The 26,432-nt window shown below is 45.8% G+C and overlaps 2 protein-coding genes and 1 pseudogene across 2 annotated transcripts; 1 reads left to right on the forward strand and 2 right to left on the reverse strand.

Annotated features, from left to right (window-relative positions):
• Positions 1 to 7,311: 7,311 nt before the first annotated feature.
• CUNH1orf109 (chromosome unknown C1orf109 homolog) lies at positions 7,312 to 13,185 on the reverse strand. The gene is made up of 5 exons (XM_042680099.1): positions 12,958 to 13,185; positions 12,542 to 12,819; positions 9,772 to 9,951; positions 7,550 to 7,668; positions 7,312 to 7,448 (listed from the first exon to the last, which is right to left on the reverse strand). The coding sequence occupies exons 2-5, from the start codon at positions 12,814 to 12,816 to the stop codon at positions 7,411 to 7,413; spliced, it is 612 nt and encodes a 203-aa protein (XP_042536033.1). The 5' UTR covers positions 12,817 to 12,819; positions 12,958 to 13,185; the 3' UTR covers positions 7,312 to 7,410.
• Positions 13,186 to 13,367: 182 nt separating this feature from the next.
• On the forward strand, positions 13,368 to 25,794 carry Cdca8 (cell division cycle associated 8). Its single transcript, XM_042680108.1, has 10 exons — positions 13,368 to 13,660; positions 13,791 to 13,919; positions 15,798 to 15,838; positions 17,444 to 17,516; positions 18,886 to 18,965; positions 20,950 to 21,014; positions 21,806 to 21,901; positions 23,236 to 23,362; positions 23,960 to 24,046; positions 25,259 to 25,794. Exons 1-10 carry the CDS (start codon positions 13,567 to 13,569, stop codon positions 25,301 to 25,303), a joined length of 837 nt encoding a protein of 278 aa, XP_042536042.1. The 5' UTR covers positions 13,368 to 13,566; the 3' UTR covers positions 25,304 to 25,794.
• LOC122112916 lies at positions 14,077 to 14,216 on the reverse strand (annotated as a pseudogene).
• Positions 25,795 to 26,432: the final 638 nt, after the last annotated feature.

Consider the following 26,432-nt stretch of genomic DNA (forward strand, 5'->3'; position numbering starts at 1 on the left):
CAGACATCAAGTCATGTGCATGGGCCCCACAGGGCTGAAGAGCAGAGCTGGGTCAGGAACCCAGATGTCTCCCTGACTAGGACTTTCTCTGCCACACAGCAGTAGCCACAGAGGGCTGTGGCTACCCAGCACCAAGAGAGCCTGCCTGGGCTTCTCTGGGAGGGGAGGTGGGAAGCTTGAAGTGGGAGGGGTGCTGAGTGGAGGGTGGAGTTGGTCCTTGATGTGGTGGCTGGGTCCAGGCAGGGCTGTCGCCACAGTCCTGGGATTTGGCTGGGACAGCAGCCACCACTTCCGCCAGTGTGGCAATGCTGGGTGGATCTGGGTCTGCGAGTGTGTAAGGCTGGGGTAAGTAGGATGCTCTACCCAGCCTGGCCTGGGGCTCTTTGCCTTTGGAATGGGGAGTGGGGTGGGGTCTCCTGTCTTGTTTCACTTCCATCATCCGACCCAACTCCTAGGCACAGGTAGTCAGAGATCATACTCTTCAGCCCAGCAGGGACCTGTCAGAGGACAAGAAGAGGCTCAGCCTCCAAGTCTTCCTCCTGGGAGAGGATAAAACCTACAATTAATTAATAACCTACTGGGTGCTGGGCCTTATCCTCGTGCTTTGAGTGGATTAGCTAAACTCTTTTGATTTTTACAATAGCCCAATAAGCCAGGTATTACTATCCTCACTTTATAGGTCAGAGAAATGAAGCCCAAGGCTGACAGTCCTGGAGGGAAGAGCCAGGATTAGCCAAAGCTTGAGATCTTTCCAGAACATCATTGCTTTACTGGAGGCTCCACAACTGGAGCCCATGGCTAACCCCTACTCACCCCTATCAGGTAGAGCAGGGCCTAATTCCCCCCATACCAGGTAATGGCAAGGACCTCTGCCATTGAACCACTTGATTCAACTTCCAGGTAGGCTGAGCTCTTCACTGAGCTGGCAGAGATATAAGGATGGGCATGAAACTATAAAGAGATAGAGACATACAAGTAATAGGCTGAGAAAGGGTTCATTTGACTAGGAGGAAAAAAAAACCTCAGATGGTATTTGAGTTTGGCTTGGAAAGAATGAGCGTCCTTTCCTATACCAGGGAACAATTCCTGGCTTGGAGGTAAAGAACTATTTTCTCTAATAGAGACTTGAGTCCCCCCTTAGGAACTTCTTCAAAGCAGAGTGCACTAAATAGACATCTTTTCTGGGAGGTGGTAAGAGGCCAGGAGCAGCTGACGATGATGAGTTGGGCTGGCAGGCATCTCTGTGGGGCCCGGAGAGATAATAGAGCTTGTCACATAGTAGAGATTGGTTGTAACCAGAGACTTGGGTGGCAGGGAGCTTTTGAGAGGGGGCGAGTCAGATTCCTCCTTGACAGCACTGACAGTTCAGCAACCTGCTCTGTTTAGACTTGGATTTGGAAGAGCAAAGGTCTGCTCAGAGCTCTTGGGCAGGTAGCTGGGAGCAGCAGGGCCAGAGGGAGGCAAGGCTAGGCTGGTGACATTGCTTATATGACCCACGACAAAATGAACAATCTGGCTCCTTGTTTAAAAATCAGATGGTGACTTTCAAGAGGCCGATGGCACAGAATTGAAAAGCAAGCTTAGTGACCCTTCTAAGTCTGGGCCACACATCCATAAAGCCAGCCAGAGGCAGGAGGCCACAAGGGGGACAGCCAAAGGAGCCTTTTCCCTCAGTGGTCTTCTGACCTACATGAAGAGAACCCACCAACACAAAGGCGGATAATACAGCCACAGTCAACCTTTTTCTGAGTCTGACAGCATGGTCCTCGAAGACTCTGGAGGACCTCACAGGTGCCCAGTCTCAATTCCAGCTTCCAGGTCTTGCCTGTTTGGGAAGAGAGAGTGTGGGTTGATTCCATCTTGGTGTTGAGGAAGCTACGATGATGGGGAAAGGATGTCACACTTGGAGACTAGCTGGGGAAGAGGCCTCAGGAGCTATCTCTTCAATTTACAGAACTGACAATCAAGAATAGGGGATATTGGCAAGTACAAAGGGTGATGGCCCAGAAAAGAATCAAAGTAGTAATAATGGGCTCAGTTGGCCTTGTCCCCCAGGATCCCCGCCCTGGGGTTCATGTGACTGAGAAGCCTGATGTTTCTGTTTTAGCAATAGGATCAAAACCATCTTTCCGAGCGACATAAGCCAGGAGGTAATTTTTAGCCCAGATGTAACTTTCTAGTTCCTTTTTTCCTACCCCTCATTTTTCAGTTGCTTTTAAAGAGACCGCAGAGAACTGAAAAACAAACCCAAGGTTTTTTTTTAAAGAGACAAGTGCAAAAATGCAAACTGGGCAAGGGGACAGAGCCGCCAGCTGGACAAAATGTGCCTGAAAACTAGCATCTTTCTGTTTGGCAGGTGCCGGGGATTTATGGTTGAGTTTTGTAGACGGTTCATCACTTTACAAGCCAGCTCAGGAGACCCTCATAAAACTCTGCTCCTATGAAAGAACAAACTAGCTGATAAAAGTCAGCTGCTGCCTATAAATGCCATGGGGGCTGCAAGTGAGTGGTGGATTTATTTATTAGTCTGGGCTCTCTGAGCAAATTAAGAACTACCTCAAGAGTTTGAATCAGGAGAGGCTGGGGGCAGAGCACATTGTTGCCTGCTTACAGGATGGCAGAGGGGCCATGTTGCTTCTGTCCCTGTGATTTACTCCACTGGAGACCAAGGGAATGGTGTTTGCTCAGGGATGTAGTCTCCAATTTCTTATTCTTGCCTCTCATGGAAAGAATCAGCCATAATGGCCTATACACTCACTGCATTCTTCATGACAGTACAATTCCCAACAGGCGTGCATCTACACTGTGAATCTACTTTTTTTTTTTTTTTTTTTTGTCAGTTGTGGGACTTGAACTCTGGGCCTGCACCCTGTCCCTCAGCTCTTCAGCTCAAGGCTAGCGTTCTACCACTTGAGCCACAGCACAACTTCTGGTTTTCTGGTGGTTTACTGGAGATGAGTCTCGCAGACTTTCCTGCTGGGGCTGGCTTTGAACTGTAATCCTCAGATTTCAGCTTTAGTAGCTAGGATTACAGGCATGAGCCACCAGTGTCTAGCTTCTACTTCTCTTATTTACCTTTGTATTGCCAGTGGTCAGTGCTGTGCTGGGACTCAGGGAGACTTCAGGATGGATGTGGCAGATTTATGTTCCTACTATCCCACTCCAAACAGCATGCATAGAGTTTCTAGGAGAGCAATGCTGAGTTTTAGCCACGTGCTGCAAGGGGATGGAGAAAGAGGAGGTACAATGAGGAAGGGATGAGGCCAGTTTCTCTCTCAGACAATATTTGGAGCTGCTGTTCTCGGCCATCCCCCATGCCTCCCCTGCTTGGTCCCTTTTCCTCGGGATTAAAGAGCAAAAAAAAAAAAAAAGAGCAATCCTGTAGCTGTCTGAAGGGAACTAGTTAAGAAGGCAGATAGTGCACTCTTTCCTACGTGTGTAAATCAGATACCCAGAGCTCAGCTCTAATGTTCTCTACCAAGTACCAGTCTCAGAAAAATGACTTTCCTTTGCACTATGCAGAGGCTAGGGAGTGTTTCCAGAAAGATGGGGAGGAGAGTGCCTGGAAGGGGACAGCCTTGTCCATTTTTTGTTTTCGTTGGTCATGGACTTTAACTCTGGGTCTGGGTGCTGCCCTTGAGCTCTTCAGCTCAAGGCAAGCGCTCTACCACTTCAACCACAGCACCACTTCTGGTTTTCTGAGTAGTTTATTGGAGATAAGAGTCTCACGGACTTTCCTGCCTGGGCTGGCTTTGAATCATGATCTTCAGATCTCAGCCTCTTGAGTAGCTAGGATTACAGGTGTGAGCCACTGGTGCCGGCCCTCTGCCAATTTTTTAAGGACTGATTTTCCTTTTTTTCAGGCCCAGGCATACAGGACAAAGTGTAAGACTGGCAGACAACTCCAGGAATCATTCCAACCCCTTTGGCCATGGGATCAGAAGGAAGAGTAACTAGTAAGGTTGCAGCTGCCCCAGAAAGGGATTGGGACACTTTATGAGCCAAATGGGGGTAGCTCTGTGCTGGACCCATAACCTGTGCAGGGCAATGGTATGGGGGAAAGAGCCAGGTACAAATCCTGGTGGCATCTTTGAAAAGTTATGGGAACAGAGAAAACTCATGTCTCAGGCTTCCCACCTGCTTATAGAGGCAAGTAAAACGCAACAATGGAAGAGAAGGGATATTGGAGTATGGGCTGGGTGTAGTGGCTCATGCCTGTTATCCTAGCTACTCAGGAGGCTGAGATCTGAGGACTGTGGTCTGAAGCAAGCAATCCAGGCAAACAAAACTTTGAGTTTTTTGGGGGGGGAGGGGTCCGGTCATGGAGCCTGAACTCTGGGCCTGGGTGCTGTCCCTCAGCTCTTCAGCTCAAGGCTAGCACTCTACCACTTGAGCCACAGTGCCACTTCCAGCTTTTTTCTTTTTGTTTATGTGGTGCTGAGGAATCGAACCCAGGGCCTCAGGCATGCAAGGCAAGTGCTCTACCACTGAGCTACCTTCCCAGCCCCAGCTTTGAGATTCTTAACCTCCAATAAACCAGCAAAAAGCCAGAAGCTGACGTTGTAGCTTAAGTATTGGTACATCAGCCTTGAGTGATAAAGCTAAGCAAGAGTGCCAAGCCCTGAGTTCAAGTCCAGTCATACACACACACACACACACACACACACACACATCCAACAAGAGTATGGCCCAGAGCTATGCATTGAGTAGATGACTAATAGCTCTTCTGTGAATTCTGATTCCTCAAATGTATGCAAAATCCTCACTTTTCTCACATGAACCTTACAGCCCTATATACACATATAATCCTTTCCATTCTACAGACAGGGAAACTGAGCAGTCTGAGGTAAGTTACTCCCCAGAAGTAACTTCCTAGAGCCTGAGACCCCATCTGAGATCTAGGTGAGAAGCAATGCAACACACTTTCCTGAGTCAATTATGAATGTTCTCCTTCCTACATCTGCCCTCAAATGTGTATTGGCCCTCCCTTTTCATAGGAAAAAGGCTGCATAAAGGAGCCCGTGTTTGTACAACTTGGGAAAGTACCTGGCTTCTCATCCTTATTATTGGCAGACAAAGCACAGTCACCATAAGGCTTTGGGCGGGCAGGAGTCCTTTTCTTTAGAGCCCAAGCGGCCCACCGGCTTGGGACAGCTCTTACTCTGAGAGCAGAACATCAAAACCAACTTGTGAATATGGTCAGGATAGGTATAGGAGAGAGGCCAAAATCCTTTTGTTTAGTCCCAGTCCACTATATCTCACAGTGACGGAGGGGGGCCTCTGACCCAACCAAGGGAAACAGAAGTCTTGCTCCATGATTGAGAGACATTACCTAATGAGAACTATTCTCAGTATGGTGATTGTACTAAATTAGTGTTCTGGGTTTTTTGTGTTTTTGTTTTTTTAATTTTGGAGCCAGTACTGGAGCTTGAACTCAGGGCCTGGGTGGTATCCTTCAGCTTTTTCACTCAAGATTGGCACTGTACCACTTGAGCCACAGCTCCACTTTTGGCTTTTTCTTGGCAAACTGGAGATAAGTCTCAGGGACCTTTCCTGCCTACACTGGCTTCAAACTAAGATCTTCAGCTCTCCTGAATAGCTAGGATTACAGGTGTGAGCCATTGATGCCCTGCTAAATAGATGGCATTTTAATAGCAGAAAATTATGAGGGAACTAAATAAAAATTATAGTTACTACTAAGCACTATATCAACATATTTGTTTCTCTTTAATCACTACCTGTTTTAAAGAGGAAGGCTTAAGAAGTCTTAATTATACAAACACAAACGGAGAAATGCATCATGAGGTGATTTTGTCGTGTGCACTTCATGTAGTGTATTTATACACATACAGATGGCTAGAATGTTGCTCAGTAAAGTCACCTTAAGAGGCCAGCCTCATATACTGGTCCTTCATTGACTGAAATGCTACACTTGTGTGTGTGTGTGTGTGTGTACACATAGTATGTAGCCTGGGCCACACTGAAACCATGTCTCAAAAATCCATGGGTATGGGAAGTAGCTCAGTGGCAGAGAACTTACTTAATATACACAAGGCCCTGGGTACTATCCTCCATATTCAAATATCTTCTGAGTTAAGTTTATGATAATTTTCCTAATTCCTGAAAGAATATATTGCATCTTACCTAAAAAGTGGACAATGGTGCATTTCTTGTAATATTTCAATTTTTTACAATCTGAATGTGTTATCTTTATAGACAGACAATATGAAGACCTTGGAAAGTATGTGTAAAATGTAAAATAACAAATAAAATGTAAGATACAAAAGGCATAATAATTCACAAAATTGTATTAATGGCATATAGTTGTGTTGAGTGTATTTGTGGATATGAAAGATGGCCACGCTATACATAAAATTTCAAAAAAGACAATTTAACCATAACCTATTTATTTTTCTTTTGGGAATGAACTTTGAAAGGATATCAAGATGACTCTGATGGAATATTATATTGTTCTACATTTACATTTTTCCTATACTTTTTAAACATAAGAAAAACACAAAGCCATTTTTATTTTGAAAACTATCCTTATTCTGGGAGTCTCATTCCCAGTTACTAGCCCTTACTAACAGCTCCCTAAGATAGTTTTCATAAGGATTCATGCTGCACGATCTCCCCCTGGTGGCAGGTTCTGGAAACAGACATTGACTTCATAAAGTCTTGAGATTGCTCAAACATTTTAAAACATTTTCCACCAACATCACTTTCTCCTTTCATTTGTACGTGAGGAATGAACTTAGGGTCTCATACAAGCCAAATGTGCACTCTTCAACTGAACGCCATCCTCATTTCAATCATCATGAAGTCAGATACTGTCAAAAACAAAACTAGGACCTGGTATCAACTAGACACAATGTTTCAGATGATGCGAGGGGCTCCCTACCATTTTGGGCCTTATAGGAGACAGACACTGTGCTAACCAGCACAGCCTTTCCTGTTTTCTTCCATCATCTTCCCTGCCCCTCAGAAGAGGACACAGTGGCTATGTAACCCTCATCCATGACCTGGCAGGGAGAAGCTTCAGAGACATCTACCAGTAACTGTCCCCAAGACCCAGTCCTGGGCTTTTTAGAATTGATTTTTTTTTTTTTTTTGGCCAGTCCTGAGGCTTGAACTCAAGGACTGGACACTGTTCTTGAGCTTCTTTTGCTCAAGGCTAGCTCTCTATCACTTGAGCCACAGCGCCCCTACAGGCTCTTGTGTTTATATGGTACTGAGAAATCGAACCCAGGGCTTCATGCATGCTAGGCAAGCACTCTACCACTAAGCCACATTCCCAGCAGCATTGATATTTTTAACACACCAAGCTGTTACACTGTTTCTTTAGAAGAATGTGGCAACACCAGCCTTCATTTGTGGGGCTCCAGGCTGCCAGATAAACATACAGTTTCCTTACTCCTTCAGGAAGAAGGAAACAGTCAATAGGGTATCTGTAATAGAAAGAAAAAAAAATTAACAGGTCACCTTGCCAGAGAACACAAAACATCAGACTTAAGGAAAGGAGATAGGAAGGAATGAACAAAACTGGTACCTTGTACAAGGTCCTGGTGCTCGTGTTCTGAAATTTGGTCCCAGGCCTTGGGCAATGCTTGGATGCCTGCCAAGTCTTCCCAATGGATTGAGGAGAGGAGGTTCTTTCTCTTCAAGTACTTTTTGGGAAGTTAAGGACTGCTCAAAAAGAAAATGAAGCCAGGTGCCAGTGACTCACACCTGTAATCCTAGCTACTCAGGAGGCTGAGATCTGAGGATCACGGTTCAAAGCCAGCCTGGGCAAGAAAGTCCATGAGACTCTTCTCTCCAATAAACCACCAAAAAACTGGAAATGGTGCTGTGGTAGAGAGCTAGCCTTGAGCTGAAGAACTGAGGGACAGCGCCTAGGCCCAGAATTCAAGCCCCACAGTGAAAAGAAGAGGAGGAGGAGGAGGAAGAGGAGGAAGAGGAGGAGGGGGGGAGGGGGAAAGGGAGGGGGAGGGGGGAAGAGGAGGAAGAGGAAGAAAAGGAAAATGAAGAGCCAGGTGTCAGTGGCTCACACCTGTACTACTAGATACTTCAGGAGTCTGAGATCTGAGCATCACAGTTCGAAGTGAGCCGTGGCAGGAAATTCTGTGAGATTCATCTCTTATTAATCACTAAAAAGCTAGAAGTGGAGCTGTGGATCAGCTTTTGCCTTGAGCAAAAAAGCTTAAGGACAGCACCAAGTCCTTGAGTTCAAGCCCCAAGACTGGCACTGGGGGAAAAAAAAGAAGAAAAGAAAATCTATTGCAGGAAGGAAGTACCCTGGTGAGAGCAATGGGAAGCTGCAAAGTTAAAGTGTGATCACCATTATACTTTACCATGTGACAAGATCGACCTGGACCACAAGTATTTCCTGAGCAGCTCTAGTGACACAGTTCTATGCTACTAGGGAAGAAAAACCCAGCCCTTCCGTGAAACCTATAGAACCAGAAACTGAAAAGAAAGGTGAGGTAAAAGATAAAACTCAGTGGTGGTTCAAAGATGAATACATTCATTTTCGAAGAGAGCAAAACATTCCAGCTGGTAGGAGACACAGAAGCAAAGGCATTGGGAGCGGGGAAGCATGGGAGGATAGACAAAGCAAGCCTTCCAGGGCAACTGACATGTAAAAAAGGTGTGTGAGCCAGAACACAGAGCACACACAAGACCAAGATAAGAATTCTGAGCCTTTGCCGACTAGTGACAGAAGCCACTGATAATTCTGTACGAAGTGCCTGGTCACTACTGGACTTTCTGAAGACACTTGAACAACTGTCATTAGTTGGAAACACACAAAGATATTGTTGAGAAGCTACCCATGATTAAGAATCCATGTGAAGCCAGGTACCAGTGGCTCACTCCTGTTATACTTTTGGGGAAATATTACTTGGAAGGCTGAGAGCAGCAGGGTTGCAGTTCAAGGCCAGTCAGGGCAGAAAAGTTCACAAGAAGCCGGGCGCTGGTGGCTCAGGCCTGTAATCCTAGCTACTCAGGAGGCTGAGATCTGAGGATCACGGTTCAAAGCCAGCCCGGGCAGGAGAGACCGTGAGACTCCTATCTCCAATAAACCACCACAAAAACCAGAAGTGGCGCTGTAGCTCAAGTGGTAGAGCGCTCGCCTTGAGCTGAAAAGCTGAGGGACAGCGCCCAGGCCCAGAGTTCAAGCCCCACAACCGACCAAAAAAAAAAAAAAAAAAAGAAAAGTTCACAAGACTCACAAAAATAATCTTTGCTCCAATGTCACTTCCTCCCAATACCTGCTCTTACCATTCTATTTTAAACTCAACATTACATCCCCACTATACTTTTTTCCATAGAACATATTGCTACCAAACACGTTTTTTGTTTTGTCGGTGTGGCACTTGAACTCTGGGCCTGGGTGCTGTCCCTCAGCTCTTCAGCTCAAGGAGAGTGCTATACCAATTGAGCCACAGCACCACTTTCAGCTTTTTCTGTTTATGTGGTGCAGAGGAATTGAATCCAGGGCCTCAGGCATGCAAGGCAAGCACTCTACCACTGAGCCACCATCCCAGCCCTATTTTCTTTTTCTTAATGTCCATCTCTCAACATCTTTATCAATGCCTAACAGGTAAACTTTGAGGCCAGATTATTATTTTTAAAAAAAAGAATGCAGAAGGAATCCAAGTTCAGGAACAAAAGAGACTGAAATCATTAAGTTTTCTATCTTGTGAAACTGAAAGTAAAAAAGGACTTCTTAGAACAGCTCTGGGCACTACCTGAAATGGACATAAAGGATATGAATTCCGATAATGTCTCTCGATATCTTGCAGCCGTTCCAACATGTCAGCCACAGAAGGGCTCACAGCTGAAGGCTGCAGGACAGCATCAATACCCACTGTGTGTGCGTGTTGCTCATAAGTCTGGAACACTTGCTCCACATGGTTGCTGACAGTGTCACGCACCTTAAGAAGGGTGGCTCTGGGGGAGAGATTACAACATTAAGCAGTATCATGGCAGAGGTAGGTGAGTTTCTTCACCCTGGCACTACCGGTATTTGGGATAGGATAGCTGTGTTGTGGCGGGCTATCCTGTGCACTGCAGGATGTTTAATAGAATACCCAGCTTCAACCTACTAGGTGGCAGGAGTAAGCCATGTCCTCTTCAAATTATGATAATAATGTCCATATCATGACCACATGCCCATCACAGAAAAATCACTCCCAACTGAGACCATGCTCTAAAGAGATAGGTAGTAGTACCTTGGAGGTAGAGGTAGCTCAAGAATTGACAATTGAGGGCTGGGAATGAGGCTTAGTGGTAGAGTGCTTGCCTTGCATGCCTGAGGCCCTGGGTTTGATTCCTCAGCACCACATAAGCAAAAAAAAAAGCCAGAAGTGGCACTGTGGCTCAAGTGGTAGAGCGCTCACCTAGAGCTGAAGAGCTGAGGGATAGCGCCCGGGCCCAGAGTTCAGGCCCCACGATAAAGAAAAAAGAAAGAAAGAAAGAAAGAAAGAGAACTCAGAAAAAGCCAGAAGTGGCTCTGTGGCTCAAGTGGTAGAGCCCTAGCTTTGTGCACAGAGAAGCTCAGGGACAGCATCCGGACCCGGGGGTTCAAGCCCCAGGACCAGCAAAACAAAATAAAAATGAATTTTAAAAAAGAAGAACTAATTTAAAGATAGAGAAGCTAGCTGGGCCCTGGTGGCTCACATCATAACCCTAGTTACTCAGGAAGCTAAGATCTTAGGATTGCACTTTGAAGCCAGCTGGAGCAAGAAAGTCTGAGACTCTTATCTCCAATTTATCACCAGAAAACCAGAAGTAGAGCTGTGCCTTAAAGTGGTAGAGCACCAGCCTTAAGCAAAAAGAGTTCAGCCTAAGGGAAAACACATAGACCCTGAATTCAAGCCCCAGGATCAACAACAAAACAGAAAAAGAAAGAAAGAAAGAAAGAAAGAGAGGGGGGAAGGGGATAAGGAGGGAGGGAGGGAGGGAAGGGGCTGGGAAGGTGGCTCAGTGGTAGAGCGCTTGAATTTGCATGCATGAGGCCCTGGGTTCGATTCCTCAGCACCACATAAACAAAAAGAAAAAAGCCAGAAGTGGCGCTGTGGCTCAAGTGGTAGAGTGCTAGCCTTGAGCTGAAAAGCTGAGGGACAGCGCCCAGGCTCAGAGTTCAGGCCCCACGACCGGACCAAAAAAAAAAACAACAACAAAAAGAAATAAAGAAAGAAAGGAAAGAAGGAAGGAAGAAAAGAAGGAAGGAAGGAAAAGGAAGATGGAGAAGCTAAAAAAGTGGTGATTCTCAAAGATAAAGCCCAGTTGCCAAAGAAAGTAAGGATCAAGGAAGCTATCTGGGGCTGCCATTAAACTGTGAAGCGAGAGGAAATGCTCACTTATGCCAAGAAAACTGAAGCAACAAACCAATATGCAAAAAAGGAGGCCATGGACAGCACCCAAACTGGCAAAAAAAAAAAAAAAAAAGTATACAATTAGTGGATCTCCACATTTCAACAAAATCATGAACCATCACTGCCATATAATTCCAGAACATTTCCATCTTCCCCCAAAGAAATCCTGCATTCACTCAATAGTATTCATTCTGCCATTCTCCTCTTCCCCTAAGCACCTATTTTTTTAAATTCTTTGTTGTGCGTGTGTGTGTTCTAGGATCTGAACTCAGGATCTCACACTTGCTAAGCAGGTGCTCTACCACTTGAACCATGACTCTAGACTCTTATCCTTTTGATACAGGGTCTCCCTTACACAGATCAGGCTAATCTCAAGCACATAATCCTCTTGCTTCAGCCTCCCCAAAGCTGGGATTATAAGTGTGTACCACAATGCTCTCAATTTACTTCCTTTTTATCTCTATGGATTGGTCTATGCTGAGTTTTTCATAGAAATAGAATAATACAAAATGTGGGTGTCTGGTTTCTTTTGCATAGCATGTTTTCAAGTTTTATATATGTGGTGGCATATATCAGTATTTAATTTTTTTAATAACTTAGTAACATATTTCTTTGTATGAACTTACCATCTATTTTTTTTTAATCTTCTACCAAAGAAAGCTATAGAGGCGGACTAATCCTTCTCTGCTTTTGCAACTTACCTTAATCCCCTACCCCACCCCTGACTACCATGCTTGGCTTCTGACAAGAGAATGGTAGCTGATGGCTTTTTTTGGGGGGGCGGGGGCGGCAGGGGTCGGTCATGGAGCTTGAACTCAGGGACTTGGTGCTGTCCCTGAGCTCCTATTCTAGTGCTCTACCACTTTGAGCCACAGTACCACTTCAGGTTTTTTAGCCTGCTCGGGCTGGCTATGAAACGCGATCCTCAGACCTCAGCTTTCTGTGTGGCTAGTATTACATGCGTTAGCCACCAGCCGCCCACCTAGCTGATAGCTTTTGACAAGAGGTCGCACAGCAACGTAAGGATAGGCGGGGAATGGGCTACACATCCAAATATCAAGCTCTTAAGGAAGGAGAAAGCCACCCTTCTGATCAGGCGAACTACTTATAAGACAGTTAGGTTTAAGATCTTTCCTTCAAGAGGAAGCGCCCAGGAACCTTACAGTCTTTGGGCTAGCTGGTCCAGGACGATGTCCCCAGAGGCCAGCTGCTGTTGCCGGAGGCGCTCCTGCACGTTCGGGAAGGCCCGAAGCGCCGGCACATCCTCGAAGCGCAGGCGGTGCGCGGCCTGCATCTGCTCCGCCAGGTTGCTGAGCGAGATCAGCAGGGGCTGGCAGTCCTGCACGGTGCCCTGCCACAAGCCCTGCTGCTCCTCCACCGCGGGGAAGCACTTCCTCAGGGCCTCCTGCACAGCAAGCAAAGGCTGCCCTTGAGGCATCTTCTGTTGGAAAAAGTAAAACAACAACAAATAGGGTCGGGGGGCCAAGGCGGTAGGGGAGGTACCCATTCCCACCCCGTGGGAGGGTCTCCAGACCCGCCAGCCGGGAACCCCGGCTGGGCGTCGTCTGGGGCGGCCCACCTCAGGAACCGAGCCGCGGGCCTTCCAAGGCAGATCCTCTGCGATCGCTTCTCACTGCGGATTTTCAGAGGCCCAGCCTGGTTTTCCTCAGGGCCCGGGTCTCGTCTCCTTTCCTGAAAGTTGCCCAGTCGCGCTCCCTCAGAAAATCTAAGAAGCCAAGGAAGCCACCAGAAACAGCACACAGCCTGGCACGCTCTCCTAGGCGCAAGCTCAAAAGCGACTACCAGGCTGGGGGGTCGGGGTAGGGCAAGGGGGGGGGGAAATACGTCGTAAAGCCGCAAAGGCGTCTGGGCGCTGTAGTCCTCCTCAAGGATTGGCTGCCTGAGGAGAAAGGGAGGAGCTTCCTTGTGATTGGGTGCTGTCCTAAGACAGCGAGTTCTCATTCGCCAACTGGTAGCAATGAAGTTTGAATCGGACGGCGGTTAACCGCGGAGCCGCTGCTTTGCTGCGGCGTCGGTGAGAGTCGGTTCTTCCAGAGCTTTGGGTCAGGAAAAAGCCAAGACTCCCACGGACGACTGCCGTCTTCCCTCTCCGTCCCGCGCAGCTCCTTGGTTTTCTCCTCCCTGCCTCCGCCGTTGATCCTTGAAGCTGGGCCTCCGCCCGACCGCCATGGCTCCCCGGAAGCGTAACAGTCGGGCGACCAAGACCAACTCGTTGCGGAGCCGAAAACTCGCCTCCTTCCTCAAGGACTTCGATCGTGAAGGTGAGGAGCGGGCGCGGGCTCCTGGCCGCCGCGGCTCCCCGGGGCCGAGCGGGGCGCAGCGGGTGGGGCGCGCCGGCGAGGCCGACTCACACGCCCTCCCCGCCCCCCGGGGCCTGTGTCTCTCTGGCAGTGCAAGTACGAATGAAGCAGATCGAGGCCGACCGGCAGAACCTCCTCAAGGAGGTGGACAACCTCTACAACATCGAGATCCTGCGGCTCCCCCGGGCGCTGCGCGACATGAACTGGCTCGAGTACTTCGGTAAGAGCTGCTCGAGGCCCCGCTCCTTCACCCGGCACACACGCACGCACGCACGCACGCACGCACACCACCTCGCCTACTTCGGCGTGTAGCCCAACTGTAGTTCCCTTGTAGTTTGCCTTCAGAAAGGACTCGCTCTGATGTCCCCTTCTCCTCCGCCTGTCTCCCCATTCACAATACTCACCAGGCCCAGAGCCTGGCTGAGGCGCATAGAGGGTGGTTTTTCTTTGTCTCCTCTTTCTATACGGTCCCTGTAGGAACTGATCGTTAGCACCTGTGGTAAGCAGCAAGAAGATAAATGAGGGCTAAGCTCACTTAGGGACCACCTGCTGCTCCAGCCCTCTCCCCTTTTCATTGAGTCAGAGGGTTCTCTGCTCATCTTTGCTGTTACAGTTCCAAAACAAGTACAGTGAATGGAGTGTCCTTCCAATAAAATTTTATGTACGGACACTCTGAAATGTTCATTTCCACAGGTTAGGAACTATTTGTTGTTTTGTTTTTTGTTTTTGTCGGTCGTGGGGCTTGAACTCTGGGCCTAGGTGCTGTCCCTCAGCTCTTCAGCTCAAGGCAAGCACTCTACCACTTGAGCTACAGCGCCATTCCCAGGAACTACTATTTGTGTGTGTATTATGTTCATCCATTTACAAATGACTGAATAAATGGTTTGTTCACGAATGACTTGTTAAAATATTCAAGGAAATGCAGATACTGTCTACTGTTACCCTTAATTTCTCATTTTCCTGATTAGTAATGGTCCTGTGTGTTGCTTTTCTTCCTAGATAGCAATGCAAATTCCGCTTACAAAGAATTTAAGTTTTGTGTGTGTGCGCGTGCGTGCGTGTGTGCGTGGGCTCACATTCCCGTCCCGGGGCTTGAACTCAGGGCCTGAGCTTTTTTGCTCAAGGCTAGTACTCTACCACCTGACCTACAGCTCCAGGTCTGGATTTTTTTTTTTTTGGTAGTTAATTGGCTTTCAGGCTAGCAGGCTTTGATCTCCCCTTCTGGGTAGCTAGGATTATAGGTGTGAGCCACCAGTTTAATGGTTCCTTTTTATTGGTACTAGCAAACAAACTCAGGGGCTCAAGTATACAAGACAAATCTATGTGCTCATTTCTAAAACAGTTGAACATGTGTCAGTGACAGTGTTATTTCTGGAATTAATTACATATACAATTACAGGTATGTATTTAGACTTGTAAGCATTACAAAAGAGATAGACTGGAGTACTGCCTCAGTGAGTTTCTTATGCCAGATGGGCATGCCACCAAATGTTTTGCATTAGCATTAATTTTATCTTTAACAAGTTAATGTACTTGTTTTAGAATGACAAGAATAAGGCATAGAGGTTACTGCGCTCTTGGTCTCATAAGCTACTTAGTAGCAGAGGATTCATGAGCTCTAGGCATTCTGTTTGTAAAGCTTGAGATCTTAACTCTGTCATAAAGGATACCATGAGGGTTTCTAGCAAGATCTGATCTAAGGTTTTATCCTACATTTAAATCTCACAGAGCACTTTTCCTTTAAGAGGGGGAGGAATCAAGCTTGGAAAGAGATTAAATTGTGACATTCTTTCATTGTTAGACCTAGGGCTTAATCCTATCCAGCTTTAGAAAGGTAACCTATTATCCTAGTTTCTTGGGAGGCTGAGATCTAAGGACTGTGGTTCAAAGCCAGCTTGAGCAGAAAAGACTCTTAGGTCCAGTTAACCAGCCAAAAACAAATAAAAAAAACCCCAAAAGCAGAAGTGGAGGTATGGCTCAAGTGGTAGCACTTTGAGTGAAAAAGCCAAGAGTGTGAGGCCCTGAATTCAAGCCCCAGTACTGGCACACAAAAAAGGTTTATTATTCAAATCTGATAGTAACTAATTTTTTTTTTAAGCCCTTGGAGGAAACAAGCAGGCCCTGGAAGAGGCAGCAACAGTAAGTTACTTTTCTTTAATTTTTGAGTTTAGTCATAAAATCCATCCATTGGGCTGTATGCTGTAGAAGAAGTTTCATCATGCCAAGCTCCAGTGGCTTCACTCCTGTAATCCTAGCTACATAGGAGGCTGAGATATGAAGATCATGGTTAGAAGCCAGCCAGGGCAGAAAAGTACTCATGAGACTCTTACTCCAATTAACCATTCAAAAAAATGGAAGTAGAGCTGTGGCTCAACTGGCAGAGAGCTAGCCTTGAACACAAAGAGGCTCAAGGACAGGGCTAAGTTAAGCCCCAAGACTGACAAAAAAAAAAAAAAGTTTCATCGGGACATTTTTTGTGTCAGCTGAAAAATATGATTATGTCAAACACTGAGGACATGAAGTCCAAATGAGTCCAAGTCTATTCCTGTTTATAACAAAGCCCTTCCAACCTTGCCCAAGTTTATGTTGATAAGGTAACTTCTGGAAAGTCTCTGGGTAACTACTGGATGAGACACATGTAAAGACTCTGTTTTGCAATAGCAAAAAAGTACTGATGAAAGAATGGACAAATTCATTGTGATATCACACAGTGGCATATAATAGAAAACAAATTAACTGCAATCAGAAATAAGGACCAGACAGCCAGCACGTGGTTGTAATTTGAGCCAGAAGCATCTTGAACTTGAGAAAAAACTGGGCTATGTGATAGGTTTGAGGCCAGACTGGGTTCCATAGTGAGATCCTATCTCAACAAAGGGGGGAAAAAGGCTGGTTTAGTGGTAGAATGCTTGCCTAGCATGCATGAAGTCCTGGGTTTGATTCTTTAGTACCACATAAACAACGAAAGACCAGAAGTGGTGTTGTGGCTCAAGTGGTAGAATGCTAGCCTTGAGCACAGAGAGGCTCAAAGATAGTGCCCAGGCCCTGAGTTCAAGCCCCCGGACTGGCAAAAAAAAAAAAAAAGGAAAACAAACCCAAGCACAGTGGGTCATACTATGTAGGAGGCTATGTAGAAGGCTAAGACCAGGAGGTTCACAGTTCAGGGTAGCCCTGGCAAAAAAAAAAAAAAAAACGTTCATGAAACACCATTTTAACAGAAAAAGCTGGGCAAAGTGGCATACACCTTCCATCCCAGCTACGGTAGGAAGCAGGATAGGAGTATAATGGTCCAGGTGAAAATAAGATTATAACTTGAAAATACCAAAAGCAAAAAGGGCTGGATACATGGTGGCTTCAGCAGTAGAGCACCTGCCTAACAAACATGAAGACCTTAATTCAGAACCCAGTACTGGAAAGACCATGCACATACACATACACATATGTAGGTATATGTGAACACATTTCATATTTATGTAAACTTTCTTTTGAGGTAGTGGAATGATAGTGGTTACTGCTGAGGAATGACCAGTCATCTTTAGGGGAGACAAAGTGGAGAAGGAGTAGCTAGATACAAGTTATTGCCACTGTTCTAGATCTTGGACTGTGCTAGGTTTATGGAAAGTTCACTATTTTGTGTTATTAACATTCAACTTTTTGTCACATATATGATGTGGTTTTCAATTTGTATTTCATCTTGATAAATTCTTTGATGAGCTTTGTACTTTGTGGCTGTATTTTACACAGGCTGATGTGGATATCACAGAAATAAACAAACTAACAGCAGAAGCTATTCAGACACCTCTGAAATCTTCTAGAAGTAAGTACTGGTTACTTTTTGTTTTGTTTTTCATGGTTTTTTTCATGGTCTAGTCATGCAGCCTAGACTGGTCTCCAACTTGTAATTTTCCTATCTCTGCCTCCCAAGTAAGTGACAGGCATCACACAGCTTTTGTGAGTACTCTTCAAAACCCCTTATTGAACAGAGAGAGCTAAGGTCCTGGGAGTTTTTAAAACTCCTCAGGCAGGGCCTTATTTGGTGCATTGTCTCTTCCAAGAATGTCTGTCTTAAGCTTATAAATCCAAAAAATGTGATTTTGGTCACTACATTCAGTTAATTATATGTAAGGCTGATGCTAACCAAACTTCTAAGACAGATATGTGGGCTAAAGGATAGGAAAAGAGCTAGCATTATTGCCTGCTTACTTTCCTTCAAGTAAAAATGGTTAGCAAGTTTCAGAGAGGTATTAAAGTACAGTTCATGCCAACTGAAACTCCCTGATATCATCAGAGAACTTTCTCAGCATATAATCCATGTGACTCAGAGCAGTAATTATATATATAGTATTTACTATCATATATGTAAATCTAATGTGTACCACACTCTGAGAAATACTTACAGGAAAGTTGTATAGGAAGCCAGGTTGTAACTGATGAGAACGGAATCAGGCCAAGATAAATGAGATATAGACGGAACACCGCTGTGAATACATTGCTCCATGCATCTGACAGATGGGTCAGGACAGCCCTGACCAATGGCCTGGATATGAGGGCTGTCCTTCAGGGTACCATCTTCTCTGATCAGGGCTAGAAACACTGTCCACCTCTAGTTCTGATTCGCCCTTCATCAGTGTTGCGCTATAGAGTGAAGAAAACATGGTGGGGGTTTTGCTTTCTTAGTGTCCTGCTCCCTGACGTGGCAATAGAATGGAACTAGAGTTCCTCAGCCATATACTTACAATCTGTTGGGTCACTTGGAAACATTTCTGTATTTTGATAATATTTGTTTCTCTTCTGGTTCATCAGTTTTGCTTACTTCATAGTAGGGAAAAGATCTTTTAATGTCACTCTTTGGAACCGAACACATCAGGGCCAATATTAACAAATGATTAAAATTATTTTTGTACCTCATTGATCAGTAGACTTCAGCTATATGGTAAACTCAGGTTCTTAGGCCTGAGCCTACGATGTACTCCTTGATGTACTAGGTCTTGTACTTAGGGCCTCAAGATGTTTCTTAGCTTTTTTCCTCATGGCTGATGCTTTAACACTTGAGCCACATCTGCAAGCCCCTGAGTCTATTTGATTGTAGCCTAAGATTATGTGAATTCAAGTCCTTATGAGAAATGTGAATGCCTGAGAGTTTATTCTCATCAGAAATAACATGCTGTTAAAACTGTTTCTTATAGAACAGAAAGTAGTACAAGTGGATGAAATGATAGCGGAGGAAGAAGATGAAAATAAACATAAAAATCTTCAAACTAGCAGGGTAAGTAGGAGTTCAGATTAGGTATGCGGGCTGGCAGGAGACAAGCAAATACAAAAACATGTGGAACACAGTGCTGCCTTCCCAGAGCTTACAGCTTGGGAAGTTTGCACTGTGAGTGCAAGAAACCATTTGACATGGTGCAGAATGTGTGGAACACAGAAGAGGAAGCTAGCTAGCCTTCCCTCCCCAATAGGATATAGCCAGTCCTTTCACAGTGTGAGACTAAATAAAAGGCAAGAGGCCAGGCTCGATGGCTCATGCCTAATAATCCTAGCTACCCATGAGGCTGAGAATTGAGGATCTTGGTTCAAAGCCAGCCCAGGCAGAAAACTCTGAGTCTCTTATCTCCATTTAGCCACCAGAAAACCAGAAGTGACCCCATGGTTCAAAGTGGTAGAGTGTTAGTCTTGAGCAGAGGAGCTCAGGGACATTGCTCAGGCCCTGAGTTCAGTCCCCATGACCACCAAAAAGAAAGGGCAAAAGTTCAGAACAATCTAGAAAGGTGTCCAGTAAAACAATAGGAAGACTCTGGATGGTTGTGGCTCATGCCTGTAATCCTATCTACTCTGGAGGCTGAGATCTGAGAACCACAGTTTAAAACCAAACATGGGCAGAAAAGTCCACAAGACTCTTTATCTCCAGTTGACCATCAAAAAAAAAAAGCCAGGCCGGACACCAGTGGCTCACACCTGTAATCCTAGCTACTTAGGAGGCTGAAATCTGAGGATCATGGGTCAAAGCCAGCCCGGGCAGGAAAATTCATGCCTCTTATCTCCCATAAACCACCAGAAAACAGGAAGTGGTGTTATAGCTCCAGTCGTAGAGCACTTGCCCTGAGCTGAAGAGCTGAGGGACAGTACCCAAGCCCAGAGTTTAAGCCCCACAGCTGACATACACAAAAAAGCCAGAGGTAGAGGTGTGACTCAAGTAGTAGCACCAGCCTTGTGGGAAAAAGCCAAACAAGAGCACAAGGCCCGAGTGCCAGGCTTGGAAGTTTCTTTTCTATTGGATAGGTAATGGTAAGGATATCCGATAGATATTTCAAAGCAGTATTCAGGATAAATGGAAGAGAGGAAAACAAGACAAGAGCACCAGTTAGGTAGAACTGAAGTGTTCATTTGAAATAAGTTTTATAAAAAGAGTGTCATCAGTATAAGAAGGAGGAATAAGATGGTTTCTAGGTTAAGCAGCTGCCATCCAGTGAAACATAGGGCCTAGGAGGCAGAGTGGCTGTGTAGGGTAAGGGAGAACAGATGTCAATTCCTTGACCTGCTAGGTTAAAGCACCTTTCTAGGACATCTGTGCTAGACAGAATTACTGCATGGAACTTAGGAAGAAGGAAGAGATTAAAACATACACTGACCTCCAGGTCTATAGGTGCTTGTCCAGGGATGAGAGCAGGAAAAGGCTCTGCTAGGAGAAGGAAGGGAGTCTGCAATGGGCTCTGGAGGGAAGGGAAAAGGGCTCTGGAGGCAGACTGCCAAGGGACTTCCAGCTGGATTAGGCTTGGGAAGCAAGGGAAGAGAGAATTACCAAGAGATGAGTGATTCTTTTCAGATATTTTCAGGAATCAAAAAGGTGAGGACTACAGAGAGTTTGTTGGCTTGGGCACCTGGGGTGCCCTGAGTGACCTCCACAGCAGCAAAGTCATAGAAACAAGCCAGGCTGCAATCAGTTCAAGAGAGATTTTCCATTAATCTTGGCCTAAATCCTCTATTTAGAAGAAACAGCCTTGTATAAGATCCTAGTTGATTGAAGGACCTTTCTTGTTGAGACAGAGTCTTGCTATGTAGCCCATCCTCCTACCTCAGTGTCCCAAATGCTGGGATTCCCGGTGTGTTCCACTATGCCTCGCTAAGATGGACCTTCTGTTCAATATTAATTTCCCTTTTTAAGGCTGCCATCCCTTCCCAGTTCTCTCTAATCCTCCTTACCTTTCCCCCTTGCTGGGCTTTGTGTGATCTCAGTTTGATTGTGACTTTAGGTCAAGAAGTGCCCACCATCCAAGAAGAGAACCCAGTCCATACAAGGAATAGGCAGAAGCAAAAGGTAATGGTTTTTCCAAAGTCAGATGTGTTATGTTACTTGGTTTAATTGGAGAACTCTGTTCATCATGGCAGAAATCAAGTCAAAGGGGCTTTGATGGCTGATGTACGTGTGGAGTTTACATGGAATCAAGTATCCAAGCTAGAGGGGTCTCTAGAAATGGGTTAAACTAAAATCTTTTCCAGTTCTGCTGACATTCTCTATCTTCCTCCTCCATTGTATTTTTAAAATACCAACAGGAAGAGGGGGGCTCAGAACATACAGTTAGCTGCATATTATGCTTAGTTGCCTGACAGTATTGTTAAGAGCCCCAGAATCAGTTACAAAGGCTATTACCTGCCCATAATTAGTTTCTTGACATGTTCTTGCTGGTCCTGTTAAGACTCCACCGTAAATCATTAGGAGAAGGGGGAACCACTTGGTAGAGTAGGCTTGGAGGTGCAAGTCTGTAGAGGAGGGAAGTCCTCCCACCCCTGAGCAGAGGCAACAGGATGTTAACCAGCTGCCCTGGGAGAGGACTGAGATGCCAGCCAGGGAGTTTTTGCATTGTCAAGAAGGTACTGAGGTGGTACAGGAAGCATGCTACCTGGGTTCAAGTCAGGTTCCTCTTTTGGGCTGTGTGATCTTGGACAAGTTCTTTAAATGCCACATGCATGAATTTCTGCATCTGGGAGGATAGTATAATAGTCACGTTCTTCTGGGATGGCAAGGAGAGTTGCATGACTGGGCACAGGTTATCCAGAGTAGCATGGGACGTGTGAGTTGACATACTCTGTGGCTGTTCTTACCTACAGGTCAAGCTATAACAACACTGTAACCCCAGCTGGGGGCAGACTAGAGTTATCTATGGTGAAACCAACCCCACTCATGACACCCAGGTTTGACTCTAGGTGAGTTCTGTCCCAGCACTCAAGAGTGTGTAGGAAATGCTCTCAAGTCCTTGGTCAGGGAAGCCTCGGAACATGGCAGCTGTCTGGGCTTTCCAGTGCTTGCCTCTTCTCCGAGTGGCTGTTCACCCATTTTCAACAGCAAAATGATAGGTGTGGGCACAAGTGCAAATTAGGCACACACTCGCTGGTACTGGAGCTTGTACTCCAGACTGGCACACTCATTCAGCTTTTTCCATCCATGGATGGTGCTCTACCACTTGTGGCTTTTGCAAATGGTGGTTTATCTCCTAAGAGAATATTCTGCATCTAACACCTTGGAGGCCTCTACATGACTCCCTTGGTCTGCTCTTTTTTTTGAAACTGTGTAGGAGGAAATTTGCTGGTACCTTTTTTGAGAGCAACGTGAACAAGTATGATTACAGCATAAGTTAATGCCTTCATGAGGCTGGCTGACTAAATAGGAAACACTGTGTAGCCCTTAAAAAGAACATCTCCAGGGCTGGGAAGGTAGCTCAGCAGTAGAGTGCATGCCTTGCAAGCATGAGGCCCTGTGTTCGATTCCTCAGCACCACATAAACAGAAAAAGCCGGAAGTGGCGCTGTGGCTCCAGTGGTAGAGCACTAGCCTTGAGCTGAAGAGCTGAGGAACAGTGCCCAGACCGAGTTCAGGCTCCAGGACCGGCAAAAAAAAAAAAAAAGAACATCTCCAGCAGGTTCCAGAGCTGCATGTACTCTTTTATCCCATTTGCTTTATACATGTGGAAAGTTTGGGGAAATAGATAAGGGATTAAGAGTGGTTACCTTGGGGGTAGTGGCGCAAGAAGTAGTTATATAGTAAGGAAAACTTACTTTCCACTTTTATTTCCTACTAATTTTTGGGTAAACATGTAGCAAAAGACATTTCTGGGAATACAAGTAGCAGCATTTTCACTGTATAGAGGTTAGTTGGGAATTACACAATGGTGTAATCTCTGAATCATCCTCCTTTGACCTGGGAAACGTCTCTTAGTGGAAGCATTGAGCCACTATTGGAGGCACATTAACTAGTTTATTTCTGGTTCTGGATGGGTGGGTGACTGGCATCCGTACAGTTTTGGTCCTAAAACTAGCATGCATGAATATTTGCTAGATGTATGTTTGATCATTATAATCTTTCTCCAGCTGTGTTTAGTCATTACTGCTTTAAAAATGTTTTCCCTACATTTAAAATTTGCCATTTAGAAATGTGGGATTTGAAAATTACAGCTTGAGACCAGATGGGGGGTGGAAGGGCTCATCATGGTTGGTGTCACTGAGTCTGCCAAGCCATCTTCACAGAGATTTTCCACTTCGCAGGGTCTTCAAGACCCCGGGCCTCCGCACTCCAGCAGCCAGAGAACAGATTTACCACATCTCGGCCAATGGCAGCCCTCTTGCTGACAGCAAAGAAATCTCCCTCACTGTGCCAGTGGCTGGTGGTGCGGTAAGTCTTGTTCCAGGGAGCCAGGCCACAGCACACTGCCCAGTGAAGCGTTTCTCTTCCCTGGGCTATCATCCCACTCTCTCCCTCACAGTCCTTTCAGTGAGGGGGGCATTGTCCCACTCTCACTCAACAGTCCCTTCGGTGGGGTGGGGCCTGATCTCCACATATCCACAGGACTCAACTCCATTTCCTGTCCCAGGCTGGGAGGACACTTGCCCAGATCTGCCTCTGTTCACCAGCTACCACTGAGGACAGCAGGCCCCAGTGGTAACCTCTATGACACAGTGCAAAAACAGCAACAGTAAAGAGAGCCAGAAGAAAGAACTGTGAGGTGTGCACTTGGTCCAAAAAGGGCAGCAGAAGCTCTGCAAAGCTGAGGGACTCTGAGCAGGTTGAGCGTGGTTTCTGTGCACTGTGAAGAGCGAGAAATTGCTGAGCTATGTTTCCATGAGGGGATCAGGGCTGTGATCTGCATAGCGCTCTAACTGGTGATCCAGTACAAAGATAGCACTGATGGTGCAAACGCCTCTCCTGCCTGCCTCACGACTTCTCTACCCTGAAGGACGTGCCATTCAACCCATTCTCTCCTCCATACAGAGTATGCGGTTATTGGCCAGTGACTTGCAAAAGATGGATATTACAGAGCTGGATCCAGAGGCCATAGGAAACATTAAGAAGCTCTCAGTAAGTCTCATAGTTATTTACCTCTACATATCAGAATCTTCAGGATCTTTCTTGGTTTAGTATCTCTTTTCCTTTTTTTCCTTTTTTGTGGTAATGGGGTTTGGACCTTGCCATTTGCTAGGCTTGCGCTCTACTACTTAAGCTTTTACTCTACTACTGCTTGCTTTTTATTTTTTATTTTATCTTTAAGCAGATTTTAATGAAACAATATAAAATCCAGCCAGTTTGAAAAAATACATTATCAATGTTAGGTATATACCATGTTACTGCTTTTTATTTTGGAGATGGGATTTAGTGAACTTTTTTTGCCTGCATGGCCTCAAACTGTAGTCCTCTAGATTTCTGAGTAGCTAGGATTACATGTGTGAGCCACTGGTACCTAGCTTAACTTTCTTTAGTTCTGTGATTTACGTATGGACCAGTACTTGCCACTGCTGTTGAGTCTGAGCTCTGCCTCAGTGAGGCAGTCATGCTGAAGAGTCCAGGAAAGAGTAGGACAACCAGGCTGCAGCCAGTGAAGCTAGCAGCAGCAGGAGTTAGGGACTCACTACAGCACTCCCTGGCTCTGCAGCTCAGCACTCACTTCTCTTGCACATCTCAGTCCTCCCTCCTAGCACATAATCTTTTAGCTCTTGGTTCTCTTCTATTTTCATTGATTTGTATGTCATTTGGGAAGCCTCACTCCAGCCTGAACTATATTGTCCAGCTCCAATATTGTTTGGTTTCCTGCCTTAAATTCTTGAGAGGAAGAGTTTAATTGGCTCAGCTCTGATGTGATAAACCTCCCTGATCCAGTCAGTCTTAGGTATGGAGAAGAGTACTCTTTATAGGCATAGTGCATAGCCTGCCCTATGACCCCACAGTCTGTGAAAGGTACACTCTAAAGAGATATGGGTGAAGCTAGATTCTAAAACACTCAGATCTCTCTCTCCCTCTCTCTCTCTCTCCCCATCTCCCTCCTCCTCTCCACTTTCTCTTCCCCTTCTCTCCTGGTAACAGTTGTTTGCACTACTGTTCTTAATATTCTTGATACTTCCACTGTCTCATTCATGATTTTTCTCCTTTGTTCAGATGAAAAACTGATTTTCAGAAGGATTAGTTAATGTGTAATACAATGAATAGAGGATATGGTTCACATGGACTCATGCTTGGGTTGACGAAAAGCATGCCAGGTGCCCTTTCCCTTGAATGACCCAAATGTCCCCTTTTCAGAACCGTCTCTACCAAATCTGCAACAACCTGGGGACCCACCGATGAGAAGACAGCAGAGCCGGAGGGTGCAAAGTGACACCCCAGCAGCAGCACGTGCAGATCTCCCCTTCCTCCTCCCACTGAGAAAGTTCGAAATGAGTCTTGGGCTCTTTCACCTGCTTTGCCCAGTAGTTCTGTCAAGTTGCTCTGGAAGTGCTTCATTTTTATCCCTCCTTGGCAATGAGCAAAAATTGCCCTGGAGGCAGCTTTCCTGCCTGCGCCTCTGTCTGTAGTCTAGGGTCTTAGTGACTGAGTTGTCTGGTGTGGCGGCCCCTCCCAGGCCTGTGGACTGCAGAGCACCTCTCTTGTGGGGAGCACTTCTCCTTGGGAAACACTGGGCCTGGTGATCTCAGTTCTGTATTTTTAATTCAGTCCTGTAGAATTTGAGTTGTTTTCAAGTTCTATCTTTGTGAGACTTTTATACATAGTTTTTCTGAGTAATGTTGTATACTGAAAGATATCTATTTCAAATAAATCTTGGTTTGTTTTTAAATCAATATTCTGACTGTCCCCACATCTCTGGTTGTGCTATGTGCTATGGGAGGGGGGGGGGCTGTTTTGATGCTGAATCTATTGGAGTGGGGGGGTCATTGGACAGCTACTATCCTTGGGAAGTGTATAACCTTTTCTACAGGCAAAATCTCTGACATCTAAAATGTGTCTTAACATCAGTAACCTCAGCCCTAAGCAGATTCCCACACACTTTTTTGTTTTTGGTCCATTATGGGTCTTGAACTGGGCACTGTCCTTGACCCTCTTTGTGCTGAAGGCTAGCACTCTGCCACTTGAGCCACAGCACCACTTTTGGTTTTTGAGTGGTTAATTGGGGACTTTTCTGCCCAGGGTTAACTTAGAACCACAATCCTCAGATCTCAGCCTCCTGAGTAGCTAGTATTACTGGCGTGAGCCACCGTCACCCAGCTCCCCCACACTTTATTCAGGATCTAGAATTTACATGGGAGGGGACAGTCTCCAATAGCTATAGTAAACCTGTAGAGTGAAATCTCAAGACAAAGCCAAGCGTAGAGGATTTCTCGGCAGTCACACTTTTCCAGTCTCTAGGCCCAGATCTCTGCCTCCTAGAACTACTACTACTACAAAATGACCCACATGAAACTCTTCAAAGAAGACAGCC

This window comes from Dipodomys spectabilis, unplaced genomic scaffold (assembly GCF_019054845.1).
Source record: "Dipodomys spectabilis isolate Male_0828 unplaced genomic scaffold, ASM1905484v1 ptg000002l, whole genome shotgun sequence".
Taxonomy (NCBI): domain Eukaryota; kingdom Metazoa; phylum Chordata; class Mammalia; order Rodentia; family Heteromyidae; genus Dipodomys; species Dipodomys spectabilis.